The sequence below is a fragment of the Myotis davidii genome, unplaced genomic scaffold (genome assembly GCF_000327345.1).
Source record: "Myotis davidii unplaced genomic scaffold, ASM32734v1 scaffold162, whole genome shotgun sequence".
NCBI classification, from domain to species: Eukaryota; Metazoa; Chordata; class Mammalia; order Chiroptera; family Vespertilionidae; genus Myotis; species Myotis davidii.
Genome location: NW_006300036.1, coordinates 5744136 through 5759233, shown reverse-complemented (window position 1 = coordinate 5759233; position 15098 = coordinate 5744136). Strand labels below are relative to the sequence as shown.

The following is a 15098-nucleotide window of genomic DNA, read 5'->3' as shown; positions in this document are numbered from 1 at the left end:
GGTCCTTTTTCATATCCTCGAGGGTCTCACTTATCGGTTTCTAAAAAATTCTTGAAAAACCTTATAATCGTGGTTTTGAACTCTATATCCAGGAGTTTGCTTTCCTCCATTTCTGTCATTTGTGACATGTTTCTTTGTCTCTGTATTTTGCCTGCTTCCCTGTGTTGGTAGAGTGGATTTCTGTGCTAGGTGTCCTATAGGGCCCAGTAGCTCAGCCTCCCCAATTACCTGAGGTGGACACCCTTAGTACACTCCTTTGTGGGCTGTGTGCATAGTCTTGTTGTAGTTAAGCCTTGATTGTTGTAGGTATCACTGGGAGGAATTGACCTCCAGGCCAATTGGCTGTGAGAATCAGCTGTGGTTATGGTGGGAGAACTTCTGTGCTGGAGACACACTTATGGGGTAAGACTTGCTTCAGCGGGGCTTTGATGCTCACTGAGTCTGCCCCCTGAGTGTGTCCCTTATGGATTTGAGGAGTTGTGATCTGAATGGGAAGCACCCTTATAGGGCAGGACTTGCTTCAGTGGGGCCTTGGTGCTCAATGAGTCTGCCCAGGTTCATAGGCACAGAAAGGCCAGGCCATTTATATGCAAAAGCCTCTGCGCACAACTTGGGTGGGGCAGGGTCTCAGGGACTCAACGGGGTGGAGCAAACAGCTATGGCTGATCCTCAGCCCTACTCTAAGCGGCCCTGGGTCTCACTGTTCCATGGTAATTGCTGCAAGCTCCTCTGAAAGAAAGCCGCCCTTAAGTACTGCCCAATGCCAGACAGTCCAGTTTCTCTCCGTATGAATCTGGGTCCCCAGAGACTGACCTGGAACTGGCGTTCAGAGCAGTCGGGAGCTTGTGTCTCCCTCCCAATTGAAAAAGACAACCATGTCTTCAGTTGCCAGCCCTTTCCACGTGCACCTCCGTACCTCTGCACTTTACTTCTGCACCCCCTCTGAGTCTCAGTGTGCTTTTCTCTTTCCTTCTAGTTGTAGAATTTCCACTCAGCCAGCCTTCCTGTGGTTCTGGATGATGTCCATTTTGTCTTTTAGTTGTATTTTTGAAGTGGTTGTGCAAGGCAGCAATTTCCGGTGTTTACCTATGCCGCCATCTGGGTTTCTCAAGCATTCTTTATATAGAGAGAGAGAGAGAGAGAGAGAGAGAGAGAGAGAGAGAGAGAGATGTGAGAAACACTGAAGCATTACCTCTTGCACAAGCCTCAATTGGGAGGAACCTGCAACCTGGATATGTGCCCTGACCAAAGAGCTAACCCTAAACATTTCAGTTTATGGGTCAGTGCTCCAACCAACTGAGCCATACTGGCCAGTGCAGTTTTTTATTTTTAGTACATATGAAAAATAGTGTTGGAAAAAAAATAGTGTTGCATGGAGGTAAGGAATCTATTCTAATAGTTAAACAATTATATACTACTGTTATTTACTGATCCGTATTTTCCCCATTGATTTAAAAATCCAATTTTTGTCATATACTAAATATAATTTTAGTGCATTTTTCTGTTGTCAACCTCTATATTTCTTATATTAGCATCTTAATATTAGTTCTTTATACATTTTAATATCTAATAAATACTGAGATTTTCCATTTAGTATTTCTTTCAAAATTTCATTAGTCTTTCCTCTTTATTTTCCTATATGAATTTTAAATTAATTTTGTCATATTTCCCTTCTCCCAATTGTTATACTTTCGTTTGAAATTGCATTAAAGTTTTATTGATTTGGAAAAAACTGGTATGCGTCTTCCCATCTAGGAACCTGGTCTGTTTTCCAAGTCTTTTTTGTCAGTAAATTTTAAAAGTTTTAAAAATATGTCTTGCAAAAAATCTTTTAAAGTTGTTTATAAGTTTTACTAACTTTTATAAACTTATGAATTTTTAGATGGTAATTACTTTCAATCAAAAATAATTATTAACTTTGTTGATAAATGAGTTATGTTTTTATAATCCTGTAGCATTGGAGGACAAATTAATTTTAATAATTTATAATTCCTATTTATATATTTCTTGTTAGACTTCATTTGCTGCTTTGAAGGACAAGGTTGTTTCCGTTGAAAATGAACTCTCAGAATTGCAAGAAGTAGAAAAACAACAGAAAAACCTTATTGAAATGTATAAAACTCAGGTGACCACTGCAATTATTTTAATGTTTGTAGGTAGACAATTTAAAACACTGCATTTGTTTATGATCTACATAAACAGAACTGAAGAAAGGTGGAGCTATTATTTTTGATAGAACATGACATGTCCCAAGTGTTTCTTAAGGTCCCAAATATTTGTATTAATAGATGACTCTGCTGATTCCAGATTTAAACATTCATTGTCTATGTATGTGTTGGATATTCTTAAAAGTAGATCTAAAATTAATTACATAGATGTAATGTAAACCTCAAATATAATCTTGTTAATCTTGTTTATGTTTGTCATCTTGTATATTTAATGGTATTGATTTGGAATATGAGTCCTTTCTAGGGTCATTAAAGCCCAAGACTCCCTTTTTCCCAATAAACAAAGTTTCATTAAGACTTACTCCTGTGAAATGCCTGAAAAGTACATATGACAATATATATGGAGTAGAACATGTGTTGAATCGTAAATTACAGAAAATCGTAGGTTTGGGAAATGTGGTATTCAAGAAAAACTTCATGAGAAAGATGGGATTTATGCAGGTCTGTGAATAATGGGTAACAATAGTCAGTAATAAAGAGTTTGATTTTATGGGAAGAGAACATTTGAATTAAAGAGTAATGAACTAAAAATAAAAGCTTAAGGGGGGCATAATGTAGGTAAGTAGGAAGGGGCTGCATCTGGATGGCTTAGATGGGAAAATGGAGTTGAGATATCCAGTGAGTCATCAAAGCCAGAGGTAGAAATGGAGCCTATGAAGGTTGGTGGCACATGTTACTAAGAATGTCATCCCAACTGGTTGGTTGGGTTTAATTCCTTTGTAGGAATATCATGGGTGAGTTACCTTACTCTAGGCTCTGGGCCTTGCACAAAGTACTCAGTCAGCTATTGTTTTTAGCAGGTTTTGATTTGGAGGGTAAAACAATTGGTATGGGAGCTAGTTTGAACCAGAGGCGGGGTTTTTAAAGTGACATTGACCTGCAAGTGAAGATCTCTCTAATATTCAGAGCTCAAGTGAAGAGTCTAGACCAGGGGTGGGCAAACTTTTTGACTCGAGGGCCACAGTGGGTTCTTAAACTGGACCGGAGGGCCGGAACAAAAGCATGGATGGAGTGTTTGTGTGAACTAATATAAATTCAAAGTAAACATCATTACATAAAAGGGTATGGTCTTTGTTTTCAATAGTTTTATTCATTTCAAACGGGCCGGATCCAGCCCACGGGCCGTAGTTTGCCCACGGCTGGTCTAGAAGTATTGATGGGAAAAGACGGGTAAATCATAAAAGGATTGTGAATTAGAGGAGAGCACTGAGTGATTCCTATATTTAAAGAAAGTGTAACATTAGATAAACCTACTGAGATATTAACAGGGAAATAATGATTTGTTTAAAATTGAAAATTCAAACTTTTAGCTTTTAATTTTATATTATGGCTCTAATAATAAAATAATAGATGTTACTCTAATAATACTCTATTATCAGGTACAAAAATTGCAAGAAGCAGCTGAAATGGTGAAAAGCAGATGTGAAAATTTGCTAAGTGAAAATAACCTTATAACAAAAAACAAAAATAAAAAATTAGAGAAGGTAAGTTTGACATTTTAAATAATAAAGTAATATTTATGTTTTAGACTTTATAAATATTATACAAATATCTTTTACTGTGGTTATTTGCTCTATTTCAGACCTAGGAATTATCTGTTCTCAGTCTCTGTAGGAGTTTACTTTCTGAGGAAATAATGTTTCTTCCAGGCTTGAAATGGTGTTTGTTTTTATGAATGTTTTTTCACTTTTTCTTTAATACTTGGAAGATCACATAAACATTTAATTATTTTTACTCAAGAGCAGACTTAAATAGCTAAATAAATGGTTATCACTGAGCTTCATCAACCATAAGTATGCAAACTTGAGTACCTCTTATTTTTAATCTCACCTGTTTTTCTGACAGTAAATCTTTTGTGTCTAAAAAAGCAAAGTAAATATTCTCTGCCAAATGCTTTGTTGGAAGAAAAATGATATCATAGAAAAAAACCCACATCATTTCCTTTTTTTCACCCTATTTCAACAGAATGAGAGGAAGGCCAATGTTGGCAAGTTATGATGTTTTTGTGAATATTTTTAAATTTTTAAATGAATCCACATCCCTTTTTGGGTCTTTTTATGTTTTTTGGTAAAGCAGCAGTGAAAGCCATGGGACGCTAGCTCCTGGCTGGAGAGGTCATGGGATGTTACTGTTCAGTTCCAACTGAGTATAACATGGTCTCTGTTTTTGGATTTTCTCCATATGTTGGGACTGAGAAGTTCAAGTGAGGAATCAGGGTGAGAGTTCAGCCAGCTCAGGCATTCTGCTGTTTAGACAGAGATAGATAACCCACCAAATGTGCAGTGTACTACTTTCCTAGAATTACTCTTCCTATTTTTAGCACGTTAGAGAAAAAATCATTTCATATATCTTGGTCTCCTTTTCTCATGAGACTTACCAATGCAACTGTCTCCTATTTTGCTAGGCAGCGCTGTAAATAAAAGCCCATTTACAAACCCTGTTCAAAAGGCAGATGGAGCAGAAGCTGAGTTTTTCAGATACTGTGAGGTCACAGTGATTTCTTATTTGTATTAAACCAGAAAATTCTTTGTTTTTAAGTGAAATTCTTCCTTTTATTTTTCCACTGTTTTAAGTCTCCTGGTTTTCTCATGGGCTCTTAGATGTTTGGAAGGTGTGCTTTGTTCTAGTTTTACCTTTTGTGATTAAGAATGCCAGGTGTTGCATAGTAGCCCTAGGTGGTCCCTATGTCGGGGAAAGAGATGGTGCTTGCTTTCCCTCCCTGTGAACATCCTAAATCAGGGGTCCTCAAACTTTTTAAACAGGGGGCCAGTTCACTATCCCTCAGACCGTTGGAGGGCCAGACTATAGTTTAAAAAAAAACTATGAACAAATTCCTATGCACACTGCACATATCTTATTTTGAAGTAAAAAAACAAAATGGGAACAAATACAATATTTGTATTTGCACATGGCCTGCAGGCCGTAGTTTGAGGACCCCTGTCGTAAATGGTTATTTTTTTTCTTAATTAACAGTACAAGCATATTTTAGGGTTGCTTCTTGTCATAACTCTACAAAAGTGCTACTGTAAGGAACTGCAGTAGCCAAAGAGATTAACATAGATAAAATTAGAGAGATTTACTTCATAGTACCATTAATGATCAAATAGTCTACTAAGGACTGGTGATATTAGCTATCTTAAAATAGTACAGTAAAGCCCACCGATTTGGACTAAGATGAGTTCAGCAAGGCTGCTCTAATTGAAATATCTGAATTAGAAGGTGGAATGACAGAAAGTGACAGTTACTTTAGATTGAGGGCTAGAAAGCTACCATGCCAGCTGTATCAGTACATAAATGACAGGATTCAAAAGTTTCTTTTCCTAAGGAGGTTAAACATTCTCCCTCCACACTAATATTACTATGTTCATTTATTCAATAAACTTTGTGAAAACTGAAGTATAACTCACTTTTGAGTTATATGTTCTTACTTAGCAGAGTCTAACTTAATGTTAATTCACATTTATTTGACGGAATCTTTTAGTTTAAGACCATTATTCCTAAAATACATATTATGTTATCAGCGTATCTAGTATTTAAGGTAGTGAAAGCAGTAATGCTGTCTGATCTTACACTTATTTCCCTAATGCCGCACCTCAGATGAGAGGCCAGATGGAGTCTCATCTGAAGGAGTTAGAGGACGTCCGCGATTCCCTGACGGCGGCGGAATGGAGGCTTCAGGAGTGTCAGGAGAGTCTGGAGCACTACAAGGAGACATGTGCGGACCAAGCGCACACCATTAGGGAGCTTCAGGGCCAGGTGTCCAGCCGTCATTCTCACTTTGCTACCTGTGTTAAGGCAACGCTTATGAACGCTTTCACCAGTTGAGGGCACTCATGTCAGGGATTGATTTATTTTACTCCCATCTATATCAGTTGATAAAGTACCAGTTTATGCAGATACAGTACTATTATTTTGCAAGCTATTCTGCTAGTATTTTATAGTAAAAAATTTGTAAACAGAATTAATTGCTTGTTTGGTTTATTCATATAAATCTAGATATTTGAGGACATGGTGATAGCATAAGAGAAGGAGCAATGCTATGTTTACTAGTATATATATATATTTTGATGTCAGGATACGGTTAATGTCATTTATCTCACAAAAATTAGAGTGTATTGTAATTAGAATTGCACATCAAGTTTACTTGGATTATTTCCAATTTTTTTGGACATACTTTTTCACTTCCTTAGAGCAGGGATCAAGGATGCCCTGTTAGCACCACATAGCCATCTTCTAAGTCAATGCCTAGCACATATAGTAAGCACTTAATAAATATATTTTTAAATTAAGTACTTCTTTTTCAAAGAAGCATGTCCAAGGATGGTAGTATTTTTCCGTATTTGCAAAACAATTTTAGGAATGATTCCCTATCTTCCAAATGTACTTTGGATTTTAATCTTGAAATGCATTCTGTTTTTAAAAACATGCAAACAAAACGTTGCTGAATTTAAATTCCTGATAAGCGATTTCTAAGAAAATGTCAAATTACGTAGATAACCTAAATTACTAATTGAAATTATGAAACTGTTTTTATTTATTTCAAAGCTTCTGAAACAGTTTAAATACAGCTTTTTTAAGCATTGGGAAGAACATTTTGTCTTGGTGTAGGCAAGTGTATTTTCATTGATTTCCTTGTTAATTTAATTTGCTTTTCACAAATATGTTTTTTATTCATAGTTACTTCACAGATATTCAATTATCAATCACTAAAGTGAAATAAAAATTATAAGAGTAACTCTAAGTATTTGACAGTTTTTAAAATCTTCACACTGACTTAATAAAATAAATGACCTTTTGCAATGAAACATTTTTTTCAGAATGTTTTAATAGCCATCTTTCAGAAAAATTTGTAGTAGATGATTTTTTATAAGGTAGCATAGCTTTTAAAAACTTAACCAATGTGATATTTCTTGGTGTCTCTCTGTGTAGGAGTAATAATAATATTTTCTTTAGAAATTTATTATAAAGAAAATAACCAAGAAAAAATTTTTCTCTTTTAGTTTGATGGAAATCAAAATCTTCTGACAGAGCTTTCTCTGGAAGAGGAAAATTGTCTTATTCAGTTGAAGTGTGAAAACCTTAAACAGTAAGTACTAAATTGACTTATAATTGGTGTTGCATTTTTCTCTATACACTGTAATTTTAAAATATATGTTTTCTGTAAAAAGAAAATTAGAACAGATGGATGCAGAAAATAAAGAGCTTGAAAAGAAGCTGGAAAACCAAGAAGAATGTCTTAAGCACAGCAATCTTAAGTTTAAAGAGAAGTCTGCAGAATATACAGCATTGGCTAGACAGCTGGAAGCTGCTTTAGAAGAAGGAAGACAAAAGGTACAGATGGCCTTTATTTAGAAACTTTTTAATTAGTTTACCAAAGAGTCCTCTTTAAACAGACAGTATCTCATCTTGCCAAACCTACAGTTAGTTATTGTTTTTATCCTGATGACAGGGTGAAGAGAGCAGTTACATTTTTGTTTTTTACCTACTTGTGCCTTTTGGAGCTAAACAGATATCCTACTGGACCAGGGTTGCTTTACCAGATCATGATGATGTGGCAGGGTAAAGGGCAGAGATGGAAAACACTTTGAAGGACTATTCTCCTCCTCTCACCTTTACCCTCCCATTAAAAAATAAATAAGTAAGTAAAATAAAACCAGAACAGATGTGCAAATTATTGAACATTTTGTTTTCGATCAGGATCTAGTGAGCGGTAAAGCTCAACTCCCTTTTCTTTGGGCAAACATTGTTGCATACATAAATACACGCAAGAATTAAATTCTAGTTAAATTCATTTGGTTAGCATTTAATAAATATCTCACTGTGTGTCTCTACTAGTCCTGAGATGCAAAGATGGATAAGACCTGGCTTTAGCTCTCAGGACACTCATAGTCCAGCAGGGAGATGACAGGTGAACAAACATGCCATCCAGAGGGGGAGGGTACAAGGTAGTTCAACCTGAGGGCGAGGAGAAATGATTCAGGAAGATCTCAAAGAAGAGGTAAATTTACGAAATGATTTGAAAAGACATGAGGTAGGCTCTGGTGTCCACCAGGAACAGTATTTGAATTCTGTCTCTGGTTTATTATACCCTGACCCAGGATAAGTACTCCCCTAAACTTTAGTTTCTTAATTGAAAAAATGGGGGTCATGAGTTTCCTCCTATGATTGCATGATGCTAAAAAGAGATCACCTATACCAGTGGTCGGCAAACTGTGGCTCGCAAGCCACATGCGGCTCTTTGGCCCCTTGAGTGTGGCCACGAGGTTTCAATCGCACTGTACATATGCGCCTGCACGTTGTATTTTGTGGAAGAGCCACACTCAAGGGGCCGCAGTTTGTCGACCACTGATCTATACCTTGATGATTCTCAGATATCTCTCTCTACTCCAGACTTCTTTGTCCCCTGAAATCTAGACTCAGACATTCTACTTATTTGATATCTCCACTTAACAGAGGCATCTCAAACAACCTGTCCAACACTGGATTCTGAATCATTCCCTCTAAACTCTCTTCCACCCATGATCTTTCCAAAGTGTGTTAGTGGCAGTTCCACAAGAGTCAGATAAAATCCAATATCCTTGATATGTGGCTCTTGTATCTCAAGTGTCATATACTTTTTTTTTAACTCTGGGAAACCAATTTAAATGGATATTGAAGGACACATCATTGAATAAAAGCTAAGTAATAAAATGTACTGCCATTGGTAGAATTGTAACCCAGGTTTCTCAGCGCCACCAACCTGTAGGAGGAAAACAAGAAGTGACTTTATCGTGGGTTCAGCCTAAGTGGACTTTGGAAATGCTAATGACCTCAGATTCCTGCTCATAGTGTTCAGAGTCCCCAGAGATGCGTGTGCCCTTTCCTTTCCCTCCGCTGCATTGGACTGTGGGGCTGTCTCTAGTTCCTGCTTCATGAGGCGTGCTGTCACTGCACTGTCACCATTGTCCACACTGCGGGACATGGTCACGGACATGTATATTTGTTCTGAGGGCTCTTTCTCCCACAGCTTTCTCCCATAACTGCCAGCACGCCTCAGTCACAGTTGCCCTCAGAATTTGTGCACAAGACATCTTGGTAAATCACTTTACAATAACTTAGAACTTAGTCCATAGGAATTAGATCAGAGGATAGTTCTTCCCACTCGTTCCTTGCTCCTTAAGTAGTCCCTGCCTCCACTGGCGTTATTGTGGCTCCAACCCTACCTTTTTGCAAATAGGCTCCCACATATCTGCATCCTTGGAAGAACATAGCTAAGTGAGACTTTCTACTAAATAATCAGTCAGAGAAATGTGAGAACTCAAATTCAGACCACTTGGAAAGTGAATGAATGAAAACTCAATCTCTTTTGTTGTGCATGAAGTGTATATATCACCTGCCGTCCCCCAGTTCTATCCATCCAAGCATTTAATGAGAACTTCCTAGATTCTAGCACCAGTCTAGACACCACGGTGAATATAAATACTGTAAAGCGGAGATTGGTCTCAGCAAGATATAAAAATATGGCATTGGGGAGAAAACGTACTGAAGTTACAGACTAGTGCAAATGCATATACCTCTTGTATCTTAAGCCATTTTCCAGATACTATGCTACATGTGTTCCTTAACATACAACAACTTTAAACACTTTCTAATTAAGTTGTCTAACATCTAATTAATAATCCACTTAGAAAAAAGAGGTATAATATAACTATGTCAAGGCTTTATACTTTAAAGAAAGTACATTTAGTTACTTTACTTTTTTAATGAAAATTACAGGTTTCTGAAGAAATAGAGAAAATGTCATCTAGAGAGAGGGCTTTACAAATTAAAATATTAGATCTGGAAACTGAACTTAGAAAGAAAAATGAAGAACAAAATCAACTTGTTTGCAAAATAAACAGTGTAAGTATTAGTATAGCTTATGTATTTTCATAAAAATAAATTAGCATTTAACATTCTTACCATGTTAGTTTGCTTAAACAGTTAAAGTACAAAGTAAGGGAAATCAGGGCCATTTCTTTATTGATACTATTACAAATAACAATATAAATCACACAAATTAAAAATGTAGGGTTATGCCAAAGAATTGTTATCCTCATCCTCGATAGCTTCTGTTACCTTTCCCCCTGAGGTGAGGTGTCATTGGATCCTTTCTGTACACATTATTTTATCATGACAGCTGCTTAATGAAAGTTACAGATATTCTACTTACTTTGTTTCTGTTATGAATTTTTCATTTCACAATTTAATTATTATGAGTTAGACTTTGATACTTTTCTTGAATAATGAATATTCTATCTTAGAAAGTTACAGGTTGACATTAAGTAAATATTCACTATTGTTATATCTGCATAGGAGATGGCTGCTTTGGCCCACTCAGCCATGAAATGAGATTATGAAATTGTCTGTGTTTAATTAGTCTTCTAATGTTTTTTCCTAAATATTCCTGAATCAGCCAACTGGCATAAGATAGTATGAAAGCTAGCACTAGTCATGACTAAATTACTTGAAAACTGCTTAACAATGACATATAAAATAATGATACTTAATTTTTTTCCCGGAGCTGGAGACTCTGGGAAAATTAATTTTTCATTCCCATGTGTCTAAAGAGTTGAAAACCTGAAAGGTTCAAAAGTTAAATGACTTTTTGGCCTGTAATATTAGTTTAATCTTATTGCCATCAAAAGTTCCATGGCAATTTCAATCAGAACAAAACATTTTTCACTTTGAATTTAGCACAGGCCTTCCCTTTATTTCTAATTTTTTTTTTTATCCACCATCAGAATTGCTGATATTGTAAATATGTCATGTCCTTCGTATAGTTAAAGCTTCTGAAAAAAATAAAATAAGTACACTGAGATGAGATGGGTTTTGCTTTAATGCTCCCAGTACTTGGCTAAAGCTGCCAAAATAAATAGATTTAATATTTGATGCTCTTATTAACCCTGAGAAATTTTACAGTAGTAAAAATCTAGAATTCTAAGCATAGATTTAGACATTGCTAAAAAGGGAGCTTATGTATTCTGTCCCTTTCAGTGGGCAGTTCAGTATTTATTTTGTATACATAACCTTACCTCCAATTGAATCGTAAACACCCAGAGAGCCTGTCTCATAATTGATTGTATCTGGTGTCTACCACAGTGCCCTGCCCATGTAGCAGGCTTTCATAGATTTTTTTGCCCAAGTGTTCCAGTCGGGGGCAGAGTGGGTGCACAGACTTAAGGGTGTCTTCAGCAGCTTAACTCAGGCCAACCTTCCTGGAGCCTCAAGTGACTTTGGAGTCTTATCCTAAAATATATGCACATTTTGCATTCTGCCTCACATTATGTAGTTTGTATTAGTATTTTTTCCTCTCAATTGTTGAGTAACATTGATGTTCTTCAAAGATGCATTATATTCATTCTGTGACTTTGTATAGCCTAGACTAGCACATTTCTTCATCCCACCTACTTCACCTGAGGGACATTGAGCATTGCTCAGTTTCAGAAGGTGTCAGGGATTATTGAACACTGGATGGGAGGGAGATAAAAGATTTTTCTTGTCAAGGTGTCTACATTTTATTTGGAAGCTAAATGATATCTTGGAAATTTATATGCAACTTAATATTTTTAAACTTTATTATGTTTTTAGTTTTTACTTTATATAAAGAATACCTATAATATTAAGAGTTCATTTTATTTATGAAAGATTCTAAAAATAAAATGTTTGTATTATCAAAGCTGGAATTCTGTCCATTTTTAAGACAGCAAAAGTCATTTTTATGTTATAAAATATGAATTTTTAGGTAGAGAAAATGGCAAAAACTAGTATTAAAATGTCATGTTAGATGTGAGAAATTAGGACAGCTTTAAGTAAAACCCACTTATTAAGTTAATCATGTGAAATGTGTAATAATTTGGGGCTAAAAGAATATGTAGTACAAAAAATATATCACAGTAAATATTATCCATTTACTTTATTTTAAAGAAAAGTGAGCTCTAAGATAAGTTATTAACAAACACATCAGATGGTTAGGAGTCTTTTTAAAAAAATTAAAATTCATGTAGTCAGTTATTGTATATATAAATGTTATATTATGACTAGCCTTTGCTATGAATGTCATTATTGATTATCTATTTTTTTTATTTAGAAAACACATCATCAGGAAGTATGTTTGAAAGAAATACAACATAGTCTTGAAAAGTCGGAGAATCAAAATGAGAGTATTAAGAATTATTTACAGTTTCTTAAAACTTCTTATGTAACAATGTTTGGATAAATTGTTGAATTCATTTTCTATAAGCAACAGGTTTTTATTGTGAGTCAAAAAAAGTGATTAGGTAAAAAATATACTATCTGTTGTTATACTTTATGATTTGTGGGTGGTGGTATTAGAATTTTTATGTAAAGATTTTTTAAAAAATTATTATCCAGTTGAAACTTAAAACAAGAGATGTTAGCATTCTTTTTTGCTGGATAATTTTTACTTAGCTCTGGTTTAATTTCTAGTTAAGCTATATTGGGTTTTTTGAATATTTTTTATACATACACAAAAAAAGCCAGAATCATTCTTTGTGTGTCTGTAGCCACCATCCAAGTGAATTGTAATCTATGTTAATTATGAGCCAAATACATGATTTTAAATAATGTAGATCATCGTTTTACATTGTGTAGCTATAAATGTACTAATATAATAAAGGAAAATATTCTGGATATGAATTTTTAATAATGGATAGTTACATACTTTCTAAAGATACCTCATGTCTTGGTGTACTTAATATTGTTTCAGGTATATGCTAAGATACCATTATAATTTATGTGAGGCTTAAATATACAGTTTTAAGTCATAGCTGTTAAATGCAAACTGACATTTGAATAATTGTCCCAGGGCCAACTCACATGAGATGGTCAAAATAAGCACCCTGATAAGCTGTAGGATAAAGTCTTTATTTTTGAGATGACATAGAGATAACAAGAACGTGCTTCACACAGTCTCCCCCTTACATGCCAAACAGGATGCTCTAAAAGGGGATGGATGTAATAGTGATTCCTCTCAGACGGTGGAGCTGTTTATTCAAAGGGCACTCGGGTCTCAAGAGATCACTCTGAGAGGCAAGTCGTGTACTACGCAGTCCAGCTTATGAACTAAGCTCAATCTCCCCAAGATGTTTCAGAAATGGGGGCCTGCTTTTCTCTGGTCCCCTCACTCCTAAGAATGCCATATCATCTGCAGGGCCTTACTTCCCAGTGACCCAACTGCTTCATAGTATTTTTCTTAAAACAGCAAAATATAGTAATTTTACTTCCCAACATTGGCTGACAATGTTAGTGTTGCTTAAAAAAAAAAAAAAAAAATCATAGTACTTGTACTAAAACACATGCTTGACCCTTGTCCTTTTTTCATCTCCTAAGGCAGTGGTTCTTAACCTTGGCTGCACATTAGAGTCACCTGGGAATCTTTTTAAAATCCTGATTTCTGGGCCTCATCCTCTGGAAATTCTGTTTCTTTGTTACTAATGTTGTGGCCCCACCCCATAACAAAGAAACAGAATTTCTGGAGGATGAGGCCCAGAAATCAGGATTTTAAAAAGATTCCCAGGTGATTCTAATGTGCAGCCAAGGTTGAGAACCACTGTCCTAAGGCAAAGTGAGCCTTAAGAAATACTCAGGTGAAAGGAACTAAGGTTCTTGAGTATTTATTGTTCACTAGACTGTGCGCTCCTTAGGGCAGAAGTCTATCTTATTCATATTTCTGTTGCAGCCATTACACAATATTTGGAATATAGTAGATACTCAGTTGTTGTTTGTGGATAGCTAGATGGGTAGATGTTGAGCAGAGGAGGTGTTCATATTCCTATTTTAGGTATGAAAAAATATAAGCATAGAGGGGTTACCACCATGGTTGTGGTATAAAACTTTTACGTTTTAAAGTCTACATGTGAACTCAAGTCTGCTGATTCTAAAATTAAAGTTCTGTGTACAGTGCTCTTTTTCTGTTGGGAGCAGTGGAAGAGCAGCCGCCCGTCAGCAGTGTTGCTCTTATTTATTGAGAACCAAAGTTCTAGGTACGGTACATATAGTATCTCATTTAATTGTTATGCCTGATTGAGATGAGTGCTACTAACTTTTTTTGCATTTACTTTTCAGGAAACCCAAACATAAAAAGGTTAAGTAACTTCTCCAAAGACACACAGCTAGTATATATATATTTCATAAATAAAGGTAATGTTTTTGTCCAACTGTCATGCATTTACCTCGCCTATGAATACATTCTCTTTTTTATGTTTTTAATTTGTATCAAAGTAATTTGTGTATATGGCATTTAAAAATTGGTACCTGCAATGTTTTAGACAGGCTAGAAGGGAAAAGACTACTGCAAAGTCCCTAAGGCTGGTACTCAGATACTACAGACACAGATGACAAAGTTAAGTTTCCCAGACCCGAGAAGAACTTCAACAATATCTGTGTTTAATATTTCCATGTGATATGTTAAGCAGACATTGGGCTCTCTGGTGTATGACTGAAAGTCAGTGCCTGGTGTCCCTAAGCAGTGTCTTTGCTTCCAGCTTCCTGCTATCCCAGAAAGCCCTTGTCCCCACAGTACTAATTGGCTGGCAGGATTTTCTCTTCATCCTTGATAGTCAACACCTCATGACTTTCTTAAGTCCTAAAAGTTTTCTTCTGTTGTTTATGTGATTATTACCTCTCCACATGTTCCTTATCTCCTTTCATCTACTGATCCGACCTCCATGCAACTTGCCCTTTTCCTCAAGGTATCTGTCACAGGTTTTCTTGCTCTAAAAATTTTCTTCTATTTTTTTTAAAATAAATCTTTATTGTTCAGATTATTACAATTGTTCCTCTTTTTTCCCCCTATAGCTCCCTTCCACCTGGTTCCCACCCCACCCCGTC

At 35.8% G+C, this 15098-nt stretch overlaps 1 protein-coding gene across 3 annotated transcripts in view; it reads left to right on the top strand.

Annotated features, from left to right (window-relative positions):
• ODF2L (outer dense fiber of sperm tails 2-like) overlaps positions 1 to 12905 on the top strand; it is a 38470-nt gene extending 25565 nt beyond the window's left edge. The window contains exons 10-16 of one of the 3 annotated variants that reach the window (XM_006776258.2): positions 2015 to 2125; positions 3608 to 3712; positions 5826 to 5984; positions 7229 to 7314; positions 7397 to 7559; positions 9984 to 10109; positions 12337 to 12905. In XM_006776258.2, coding sequence (XP_006776321.1) covers positions 2015 to 2125; positions 3608 to 3712; positions 5826 to 5984; positions 7229 to 7314; positions 7397 to 7559; positions 9984 to 10109; positions 12337 to 12465 — 879 coding nt within the window. In that variant the 3' untranslated portion in view covers positions 12466 to 12905. The remainder of the gene's footprint in view (positions 1 to 2014; positions 2126 to 3607; positions 3713 to 5825; positions 5985 to 7228; positions 7315 to 7396; positions 7560 to 9983; positions 10110 to 12336) is intronic. The other 2 variants (XM_015572125.1, XM_015572126.1) reach the window with 2 other exon arrangements.
• The last annotated feature ends 2193 nt before the right edge of the window (positions 12906 to 15098 follow it).